Consider the following 11,683-nt stretch of genomic DNA (forward strand, 5'->3'; position numbering starts at 1 on the left):
CATCTGGGAGTTTAATCTGAGCCCAGCATCAAATTAACCTCTTGCACCATTTGTTCAACAGCTATCTGCCTATCAGCAAGCAATATGGCATCAAGTTATGATTCATCATGTAGCAACGGTTGGCCACTTCATTTTTTGCCGTTGTGGCCTGTTTGACTGCATTGAAATCACCTGCACCATTTCACGTCATAGGCTGCAGCATTGTTATTGTACACTGCAGCCAGGTTGGCATGTTTTCATGGCATTAGGTCCTTTTAAATGCAAAAAGTGGATCACTGTTTGGGCTTCTACCAGCTTTATGATGCATGCTGCCATCATTGTTTTGATGCCCTAGGGGTGTTCTGCAGCATTATATATATATATATATATATATATATATATATATATATATATATATATATATATATATATATACATATATATATATATATTCCGCCAGAACTAAAGATGTACGCTAACTTTAATGTTTGTCGTTATGCCTATTCCAAGTTTATGGCGTGGATGTTGCGAACTTTATGGCCGGACCTTCTGTTAATAAGCAATTATGTTCGATGCATAAAACAAACTGCAGTTATGGTCATACTTCTATGTGTATACAGGCAATACCAATAAACTTCTAAGTGCTTTTAACAGTAGTGATATGTTTTCAATTCTTCACAGGACTCGTCGGTTATGGCATTGAGAAACAAATTCAAGAACATGCGTAAGAAGGCGGAGAATTGCTCTGAAGAAATGTTGGCGAAAAAAAGGCACTTTCTGGTCAAGCAGAAACTACAGGTGGCTTCTGGTGAAGCTACAAACAAGAAGTTATGCCGCCTTTTTGTGAGTTGCAGCTGAAAAGCTTTCCGACATTTTCCAAAAGTAATATGGTCGAGCAAGTGCACTACCATTTTGTGGAGCTGAAAATTGCTTGAAAAACTGAAAGTGACAGACCTAGGACAGTGTATACAGTCTACAGTCGCCGACCGTTTATTCGGACCTCACGAGGACTGCGGAAATGTCCGAATAAACAGGTGTCCGAAAAAGCAGATTAAGAAAAAAAGTTCTTTATTTCCATGCACTTATTTGGGCTCGGCAGTAGGCTTGAAGAAATTATGAATGCGCCATTGCACGCTGTTCCATGTACACACAATCAGATATGCCTGAATCTCTGAGAGGGTCGTACGGTCACTATTGTACTCGGAGTCGTTGTATCGTTGTACGGCGGTGTAGCAGAAACCTGACGAATGATCTCGCCGTCGTCGAGCTCTGCACACGTCGGTACAGCAGTGTTAGCACCTGTGAAACTGCCAAATGAGACGGTGTCCGGAATCGCAATGCAACTATTGCGCAGTTCTGGGCAGAAGATTTTCGGCGTCTGTAGGGAGCACATCGGAAGGCGACAAGTCCTAGGCCTCCCGGCACCCGCTTGCCGGCATTCCCCAGCGCAGTTTGCGCGGGCACTGTCGGCGCCATTAGACACTTAATGTGATGTTTCCGTATGCTGCGTTGGATAATCACAACTTCTACACAGCATACAAAGCAAACACCACCACGCTGACACCAGTTGCACAAACGAAAAACGTAACCTATTCGCACCGTCGTGCACAAATAAGAAACAAATCAGCTGCTGGATTATCTTGATGTGGCTTACTAAGCTGAGACCGGAACTGCTGTAGCCACTCTAGCGAAGCAGGCAGAAACGATGATGATGAGCGGGGATTTGCAGTAGCCACTTCGTGGGGCAGCAAGGAAGCTCCGTTCAAAACAAATATGGCGTTCAGCAAGTCGAACCATGCACTGGTCAGTCTGTGCATGGTGCTCTCAATCGACTTGGCTCAAGGAGTGTCCGAAAATTCAGACGACAGGTTGCAAGGTGTCCGAACTTTCGGCAGTTGTATACAGTGGAACCCCGTTCATACGTTTTTCACCGGACCGGGGAAAAAAACGTAACAGCCGGGAAAACGCAACAGTGAGGAAAGCTCCGAAAATGAAAAAAAAAGTGCAGCTTCAACTATACACAATTTATTTCCACAGAGTGCGCTTAGGACTTAAAAAAAGTCTAGAATGGTGGCTTGCCGTTTCTTTCGCTCGCTAGAAATCGCCACACGTTTCTCAATAGCCTGGAAGGCCGCATTGCTGTCAGCGTCGCTGTGAGGTGCGACGTACCTGCGGAGGAGGTCCATAGCCGCGACGGCTTCTCCAAAGCTAGGATTTGGCAACTCCCCGGCATCATGCGGCTCGTGCTCCGCGTCGTCACCGCGCCACGGCAATGGCAACGGACGAAGGAATATCCGCGGGATATTTTGCCCTCTTTGGCGTAATCATGCTAACGATTGTTTAGCATTGCTGCGGAGCGCGCGCGTCCGAGCAGCCCGGTTGCGCGCCGCGCGGCGTGGGAGAAATGTAAACAAGAGAGGAGAGCTGGCCCGATAGGCGGAGCAACGCCACGAGCAACGCCAACTTTCGGCTTCACTTTAGCTTCACAAAGACTGACGTCAGGGCCTCTCCCGAGTTTCCTCCGTGAGTCGACCCGTCCAACAACCATGCGGTGACCGTAATCACAGTGATTATAGTGAGAGCATTTTTCACGAATGGCCACCTAGTGGCGGCCTATCAAACTGGCGTGCGGCTTTTTGCATCAAGTTCCATTGCAAAGCCCGCCCAAGCTAGGTCAAAACTCGTCAAAAGCCAAAATGGCGGTTGGAGTGCATTGCCTACTTTAGCCCAGGTGGGTTCGGGTTGCGACGCATCATGCGGGAACGTTTTCACAGCTACTACGTAAAAGCGGGGTTCCTTATACATTGGATCCTAGGGAAGCTATGCCGCGACCAGATGAAAACGACGTAGCAGCCGGGAAAACGCAGTAGTGAGGAACGGAACAGTGGGGTTCTACTGTAATTATACATTATGGTCTATGGGGAGAATGGCCGTGCCGCAAAGCAGACCGAATAATCTAGCATGTCCGAATTTTTGGAGTGCAAGTCCGAGAAATCAGTCGGCGACTGTAGTGTCATGCAGCCAGTATTTCCAGGCAGTGTATAAAACCAGAGGTCACAGGGAAATGAGGAAGGGGGCTTGCACGGAACACATGCATGATAGAGTAATGGCTTCTCTCCTCTACACAATGATGCCAAAGTAAAGGAAGTGCAATTGCAAAGATCTAAGCGGTAATAGTGCAACATCTTTATGTTGCCGGTGGTTTCGTAAGTGACCCCTTTTGCTGACCGAACTGAAAGACCTTTCACACGGGAATCCTGAAAATTGTAACTGACACAAAGAAAACGCAGCTTACAAATTGCGTAATGTTCCAATTTAGAGACGGCAAAAAGTATATTTATGATCTCATAATTTTCATACTTTATTTGCAGAAGGTTGTTCAATGAAATAAAATAAATTTAGTTGTTTGCACAAGCCCATAGCATGAACAAGAAAGGGTAAACCTAGCTTTTCAGCGAGAGGGGCAAGAAAGGACATTTTTGGTTATCCTTCACTATGTCTCATAACAGTAAGCTTCTTTACGAATTCAGCCTGTGCATACTTTGCTACATGCTAAACAGGTAGCCAAGTGTATTGTGTCTCACATGCAGTTATTCTCTATGTTAGTGGCAAAATTTGAACAAATCGGAAACTTCGAAAGTGAGTTTGTGCATGCAAATTTAAAAATATCAATCATGTTCGTTGTCATTCACATTTCCCCAAGGTTATCTACTGCCATCATTTATGTTATATTCAAAAGCATAGTGCCTTATCTTGTTCTGAGTGCAAAAGAAAGCCATGAATAATGTATAGGCTATGGTGACCATTGGCATGTCTTAGAAAGTTACATGTCAGGTCTTATGATGGCTTCCATTTGCTCCATGAACTAAAAAGCGATCTACAGTGATGCTGAAGGACTGCAGGTGTTTTCTTATACGTACACACCACAGAAATGAAAATGAAGTTTGAGTTGGAACCTTTTGTTTTATTGTCGCTTTGGGTCACATGATGACCAAAACAGATTTCATGCATCTCTAGTCAGCTGCTGTTCTTTGACTTTTGAGTGAAAGAGTAGCAACTATTAGCTGCATCTATTGAAAAGCATTCGGGTTCCTTCTGTATTGCTGCAGGTTGCTTCTTAGTCCATGGAACATATGGAAGCAATAAATAAACCTAAATAGAATTTTCATCAGATTTACCATTGACATACACATCACTCAGGCTTGGGTTTAAAACACTTATGCCATTTTGCAGAACGACACTCTAAAGCAGAGGCTGCGGGGCACTGATAAATGCAGCATATGCACCATTATTGATTGCTTCGCTTGTATTCAAAACAAAGCATACCCACTGTTCCATCTGTAGAGTTAAATTAAACACACAAAATTTGCAAGTTAAACTTCTGACAATAGGTGGGGCACGTGCCTGTGGCCTGTGTTCTGGTGCTGTCTCGGCAGGGAAGCCAGGGTGAGTGAATATAGCAGGTCCATTTGCACATTGACATGCTAAAGAATCTACATATAAACTGTTGAATAATCAGATAAAGGGACAACGAAGAACCAGCTATGTGGCATGAATTGTTTGCTGAACCTATATACTAAAAAAAAATTGACATGAGCTGAGGATTCACAGAGAAACCATGCCAAGCCAGTGTGGAATCTGCACTTTGACAGGTATTGGAATTAGGGAACGTTTTCAAAGTTCTGAATTGGGAGAAAGTGACGACAAAGTAAGCTGTAGCATGCAATGTCTGCTGTAACATACATGAAAAAGACCCAAAGGGACGGAGGAGCAGTCAGAAAAAAAAGGGAAGGGGGGCATTAAAAGGGTTAAGCAAGGCAAGATTACACATATATAATGTAATGTAATGCTGCATACGTGCTCTGCAGAAATATTTACCTCTGCATTCCTGTGGTTTTGCTGCATCATTTCAGTTACTGCATCTCGGTAAAGCCAAATGAAAACACCAATAAACACGCGCGCTTGCCCATCACTAGTTCATAATTCGAAGGACTACTCAGTGGCGTTCAGTTGGACATTAATGCTTTCGCATTCACAACTTGTAAGAAGGGCTTGATTTTCCTTGTGTTTCAGGATTGCAGTCATCTTGTAGCATATGGGGAAACTGCAGAGTCGTTGAGGCTGCACAACGAATGGCTTCAAGACAATGCTGGCTGCCAAGATGAAGAGGCAGTAAGGCCGAGGCTGCTTGCAACAGCAAAAGAGAGGCATGAACAACTTCGCAGCCTTACGCTGTCAGATGCTCTGTTGTTGTTCCCCTTTCTGGCAACTGAGGCATCGGTATGCTCTAGCAAGAGCTTTTGTCATCTTTTTTGTTTTTGTTTTACTGGGTTCTTAGCTTTGGGTTAAGGCAGTGGCTTAAGTGTTTCAGTCAGTAATTGTAGTGGCATTTTTATTTCAGGACAGAGCAAACAAGTGTGTGTATTGCAGTGACAAAATAACATAGGATAACAAAACTGAGTTGTATTTTGGGATGAGTAAGCTTAGCAAACTCTTATGTAATGATAAAGTAATCACAAGAGCACAACCACAAGATGCTCAGCATATGAAGTGTGTTGAATATATGCATCAGCATAGTGCTATAAACAAGGTTAAAAAAATTTTAATACAGTGTTCCACCAGTCACATTTGTCTTCAATGATGTCTTACAGTCACATACCAATGATTTATATATGTTCATACGGCTTCAAGCTACTGCCATTCGCCCCATAGGCATAATTTATATGGAGAGGCAATGTTTTAGATGTCTTGCAACTCACCGGTTGACTTAATTGAAGGGTGCCTTTATTGCTGTTCGTTGTGTAAGAAAACAGGGAAGGCAGAGAAAGCATAGTGGAAACTAATTGCTTGATTGAAATGTGGAAGTATAACAAAAAGGCAAATGAAAGGAGCGAAGGACAACAGGTACAGTAGGAAGCCAAGTTATGTGTGCGTTTCTTCAAGACTACAATAGTGACTATTCTACCATTCACTTTTTTTTGGTCCACCACGCACATAATGTGGTGATAAGCCCTTCTTTGGCATTAATTCTGCCTGTCGAGAACTCTTCTATGCAATTAGTGAGAAGAATGAAGTGACCCAAGGTGCTTGATTGTTAGTTACTGCTATAAAAGAAAACACTCGATGAATCTAGATGAACTATGCGTGAATAATTATTTCTTATTTAAACATACCACTCATAAGGCAATTAGAAAAAAAAAGTGGACTAAAAGACCATTTGCCACATGTTTATTTGTCCACTTTCATTTCCCTTTTTCTTATCGCTTCTACGTTTAAATCAACCATAATTTACCTGGCTTTCTGGATTTGTTGACTGTTTTCTTATGTAGTAACTAACACGCAGTCTTAACTTCGACAATATGCTGATGCCGTACGAAGGTTTATTGGCTGGTTGCTTGCTCCTTAGCTTATGTGCTACTATGTGATGCCTGCTCGAAGAGATGTTAGACATCTGCTGCCTTGGCTGTCCTTGCACAATTGGTTTTCACTGTCGCATTAGTTTGCTAGTAGAGCAAAGAATTCTTGAACATTCTTTCTTTTCTTTCCAGCTTCTTGCGGAGTTTGACCTACTTTTGCAAAGAAACGTGATGGAGGCAATGGAGAATGGCTGCAAGCAGCTTGGTTACACTATTCTGAGCTTTGGAGAGGCAGAAGAGGTTGTGGCATTTTCCGAAGTGGGATCCGGTAAATATGTTTCTATGATGACGCTCTTAAAGGGCAACTCGCATTTTTTTTAACCACATTGTAACATTGTCATATTCAAATGGCATTGGCAGTTCTGTCACCCGTAGGGTGATTTAGTTTGCTTAGAAGTTCACCAGTAATTTTAAATAACCAATAAATGAGATACCGAAACAGGTAGCTGCTTCGTGTGACAATAGATCCTACACCACCATAATGTAAACATGCAGTACATGTGATGCTAACGCCAAAGAATCCAAGCTGATCATTTCTCCTGACACAGCGAGCTCTTACAGAGTTTCCAAACTAGGCAGTGGCAATTTAAGTGAGGATTCCAGCAACAGTGGCGGTGTTGTCTCTGATGTCACAAACACAGGGTGGCCAGTAGAAAGTCGCGAGTCAAGAATGCAACCAATCTTTAAAATTCATCTTCAGCCGTATAGTTTGGTAGATACTCAGAGTGCAAAAGAGAACACATATTCCAAATTTTATTGAAATCAGTAGACATAGAAAAATCGCTGGTGTTGCCCTTAAAGGGAGTTCAGGAATTGTTTTTTGTGGGGTGATGGCAACTGCGGTGGTGGTGGGGTCGGTATCAGGTGTCAGAAAGTCGGCAATGCTGGTTGAATTGGAACCTTGAATTTCTTTTTTACTTTTACTTGTCAAGTAAGTTGTTTTTTGTATACCTTACTCAACTATATTTGTGCTGCTTACCTAAGCCAGTAATGGGAAATTATTATGTGCTTTCTCAGTTCTCCAACGTAGAGCTGAGTTAAACTAAATGAACTAGTTAAAGGGCTGTTAAATCACCCCTGGCTTTTTTTGCGCATTGTATAAACATGCGCATCGCATGAGTCATTCTGTAATGACCACCTTTGTGAATGTAGCAATGCTATGCTCCGCGAAGAACCCAAAAATTTTTAAAACAATCTTGTGCTCTTCTCCCGGCTTTTCCGCTCCCTCCTTTGCATGCTGTAATGCACGCAGGGTGTTGTTACAACCCTTACTTTTCGCTGCCCTGCATGGAGTTGGTGGGAATATGCAGAGAGAACAGAGTGCAGTGAGGAGGGTAGCAAAGGCCTGTAACTTTGCTAATACGGAACCTTTGGAAAAATTCTGGTTGTATGTTCATTGTGAATCCCGCTGCCACTATAACATTTTTGAGATGAGAGTGGTTTAGTGGTTGTCTAATGTGATGTTCTGAATTCTTTGTGATCTTGTTCTGAAGTGTGGTAACCATAGTTTTCTCTACAGTGAAAAAATAGGATGTCTGTATGTTTCGATATGTGTAATACTTGGCAGTATGTTACGAAACCATGAAACATGACGGAAAGCATCTAAAAGAAATGTTAAAATATGCCATAGTTCTAAGGGTGGAACAAGTGCGTGAGTTTTCAGCACATACCATTTCTTCCCGTTTAATTGAGCAGCAAGCAGACGAAACTAGACCCGCAGTCATTGCTACTGGTGGTAGTCATCCATTGGAAGATTAAAGCACAAGTTATTTCACTAGTTATATGTACCTCAAGTGTTTATCACAGTAGATGAATTACCCATGCAGCGCTCTGAGGCACTATATAAAAGCTGTAAGCTGTTTGGTGTGAAAGGTTTCCTAATACAATATCTGATTTCTTTTTTAACAGAGGATGCTGCTCTGGCAGTTCTGCAGTTTGTAGCAAAGCGCTGCAAGGAGCCCATAGGCAGCATCATTACGCAGGTGAGTGCCTGTAGGATTCTGACTATCAAGATGCTTCGGTTGCGTTTATCATTCTGATTGGCTTTCTGTTCGCTTTGTGTTTCAGTGTGCTACATTTGACTATTAAAATGAGTACACAGGAATTAAAAGCAGATTGTTTATTTCTTATTAGACTTGCACGCAAAGACGGGACGTCGAATCAAAAAGGGACACACAACATGCGCAAACTTCAGCTGGTTTTTATTGTGACAGCGACATATGTATATACGCTTCCACAATCAGAAAAAAAAAACGGGATGGCAAGAAAACAAACAAAACCATTTGCAAAACTGCATAGCCACTAGTGAAACCAAACGTCACTGTCATACCTTTTCACCGCCCAGAAGCAATATATGTGATAAATATGATATAAGCGATATATGTGAGAAAATAATATCGTGCATCTGTTAAAGATAGGATAACACCCATTGCATGACTTGCAGTGTGCTGCCATGCGGCCTTCGATGCCTTGCTTTACCTTGCGGCGATGTTCTGCTAGGCTCTCGTTTACGTATCGGCTGGTTTGCATTATTTTCATGCATAAATTGCTTAACCAGGGAGATAGTTGAAGCCAGAGAAATGCTTCGGCATGATCAGAGTTGTGTTAGTGCCCCATCTGTAGCATTAAGGGATAAGGAAATGAGGTTTCTGGGCGGTAAAAAGGTATGACAGTGACAACGTTTGGTTTTGCCGGCACATGTGGGTATGCAGTTTTGCAGCAAACGGGGTTTTGTTTGTTTTCTTGCCATCTCATTTTTTTTTTCTGATTATAGAAGCGTTTATATATGTTGCTGTCACAATAAAAGCCAGTTGAGTTTGCGCATATTGTGTGTCCCTTTTTTGTTTGACGTCCTGTCTTTGTGCGTGCAAAACGCTAATAACAACCATGTACAACCAACTTGGCCAAAACCTAATGCTTTTGTTTATTTCCTCTAACTGCCACAGGATACTTTTGCCAATAGGCATCATGCTTTTAAAGGACACTAAAGGCAAATATTAAGTCAAGCTGAAGTGATAAATTAGAGCTCAAAACATTTTAGGCCTCAATATTATCTTGAACAAAGCTTTAGTAATCGAGAAAGTTACGTAAGGGCAAGAGACGATCAGACTCCCCCAGGACATTCAAGATCTAGCCTGATGACAAAGGCACTCATTATAACTGTCACTAGTTATCAACCACTTGTAATAGATAATTGTATTGCAATGTAAGATGAAACAGATGTCCAGTTCTATTTCATATTTAGAAAAAGGAAGCCCTGACAACCACGCGGGTGGTTGAAGGGTTACATTTTCTCCACTCTATCGCCTGTATTTTCACATTTCAGTAGTTATCGTGTAGTGCTGAGCTGGTTTTGCTGGCTCAAGAAACTCGCGTACTGCGAGTAGCAGAGAATGTCACATCCATGTGATATTGTGGTATTCCTGAACAGTCCACACCACTTGACCCAGAGCAGCTGCAGCGGCGAATCCAACACTCTCTCTTTGCTCTGTTGCTTCTTGGCTGCATGTTTGCGCTTTCTGCAGAAACCCGTGATGTCTGTTGGGCACCGTTTTACTCGCCGATGGCAATAAAGGGCGGTGACTGCGTATGCGATGTCGCCACTTGCGGGCTGGTTATATGAATTGCGCCAAAGGCATCCGGACCCTTTAAACGTGATTTTATCTTTTCTTGGCACGAAACAAGTGCAGTGAGGTTTCTGGAATGATATTTTGACAATCTACATTGACTTAGCATTTGCCTCTAGTGTCCCTTCAAGTACCGCATGTTTGTCGGGGGCATGTAGGTGGCTATCTTAATTTTAATGAAAAAGTTGTAATCTGTTACCTGAGTGTCATGTACAATGAAACCATTGTTTTCTATGCCAAAGTATAGTACTGCCTGGTGAGCCAGAACTGCATTGTGCAAATTTTTATGAATCCGCATTTGGTTAAGTACTAATAGAAAAGTATTGTAGCTGTAGCTCTAAGAATATTCAGCGACAGACTACATGTCAATTGCCTCAATTGCAACTGATTACCGCAGAGTATCACTGCTACAATATCAAAAGCAAGAACGAAGTGTTCCATATTAGCAGATTTTTCTTTATTCTTATTTGAATTTATGTAGTGCGCGGTTTCGAAATTTTGCCAACCTGTTGCCATGAAAGTTTGAATTTCGAGCAAGTATCTCTTCCCTCAACAGCACTAAATGGTCCCACGAGGTGCTCAAGTTTGGCCAGATCAGTAAATGAGCTTTATGATACAATACTCTTCAAAAAAGCAGTCTGACTTCCCTAAATGTTTCCTAAAATAAGTTTATTGGCTTTACTAAAGCAATCATAAAAAACAAGTTGCATTATTTTAGTTTGGGAATTGGAAAGTGAGAAATGTGGCTGAATAAATGGTTCCACCATTGCGACACATGCGGTCTGTATGTGCTTGTAGCAGGTTCCTTCACTTTACGGCGCAAAACGGAATCAAGGCTTTTGACCTGTAGTCTATTGCTAAGTATTCTCAGAGCAGTACCCACCATCCTTTGGTTTGGGAGCCAGCCAAAATGTGAATTGGGAAAGATCTGCAACAAGTACTTTAACTCATTAGGTGCTTGTATTTTTTTTGTGAAGCCAAATTTTTCTTGAAAACTAATTTTGTTGTTCTCAGCACTTGGGCAGCAAAAACAAAGAAAGTCTTTTTTATCAGGCTAACAATAGTCACTGGACATGTCCGGCTTTCTCTTAAACACCCACTACTCGTGTGTGGGTCTAAAGCGAAAATGTTTTTTTTTTTGTAGTTAGTTCAGCATTATTGACTCTAAAAGACTTTACACAATAGCATTCCTTTCTTTAACCTTAGGAAGAAGCCCCGCTGACCCCGTGTCTGGTGCAGGATGAAGGATTGGCACTGCACATCGACAAGCAACTAGTGTTTCAAGTCTCCTCGCTGCTTTCGGGAGTAGCCTGCCTCTTTGCATCCTTTTGGGTGTTTCATGTGGAATAACCACGAAAGGCGCACAAAATGCATTTCTGAACTTAACGCACACAAAGCCGCGCGTCAAAGCTCTTCAACTAATCAATTTTTCAGAGGCCATGCAGACTCCCTGGAAGAGCCATAGGCTACTAACCAGTGGCCACACTCAAGGCCTAAAAAACTTCTTTGCAGCCGATTCTTGTGTAGAGTTTCACAGCCCGAATGATTCTTTCGTCCAAGGGCTGGGCAATCACTGATGTTATTAAGAAGCAGAAATGCCAACTTCTCAGCTGCAAAGTTATCCAGTGCGATGTGCGCCGATGCATTTAGGATAACTGCAAT

At 42.3% G+C, this 11,683-nt stretch overlaps 1 protein-coding gene across 1 annotated transcript in view; it reads left to right on the forward strand.

The window, feature by feature from the left end:
* The window catches only part of LOC126529171 (phosphate-regulating neutral endopeptidase PHEX-like), an 80,673-nt gene extending 69,302 nt beyond the window's left edge, over positions 1-11,371 (forward strand). The window contains exons 6-10 of the mRNA XM_072286945.1: positions 4,416-4,425; positions 5,053-5,151; positions 6,528-6,663; positions 8,304-8,377; positions 11,228-11,371. Coding sequence (XP_072143046.1) covers positions 4,416-4,425; positions 5,053-5,151; positions 6,528-6,663; positions 8,304-8,377; positions 11,228-11,371 — 463 coding nt within the window. The remainder of the gene's footprint in view (positions 1-4,415; positions 4,426-5,052; positions 5,152-6,527; positions 6,664-8,303; positions 8,378-11,227) is intronic.
* The last annotated feature ends 312 nt before the right edge of the window (positions 11,372-11,683 follow it).

Source organism: Dermacentor andersoni, chromosome 3 (assembly GCF_023375885.2).
Source record: "Dermacentor andersoni chromosome 3, qqDerAnde1_hic_scaffold, whole genome shotgun sequence".
NCBI classification, from domain to species: Eukaryota; Metazoa; Arthropoda; class Arachnida; order Ixodida; family Ixodidae; genus Dermacentor; species Dermacentor andersoni.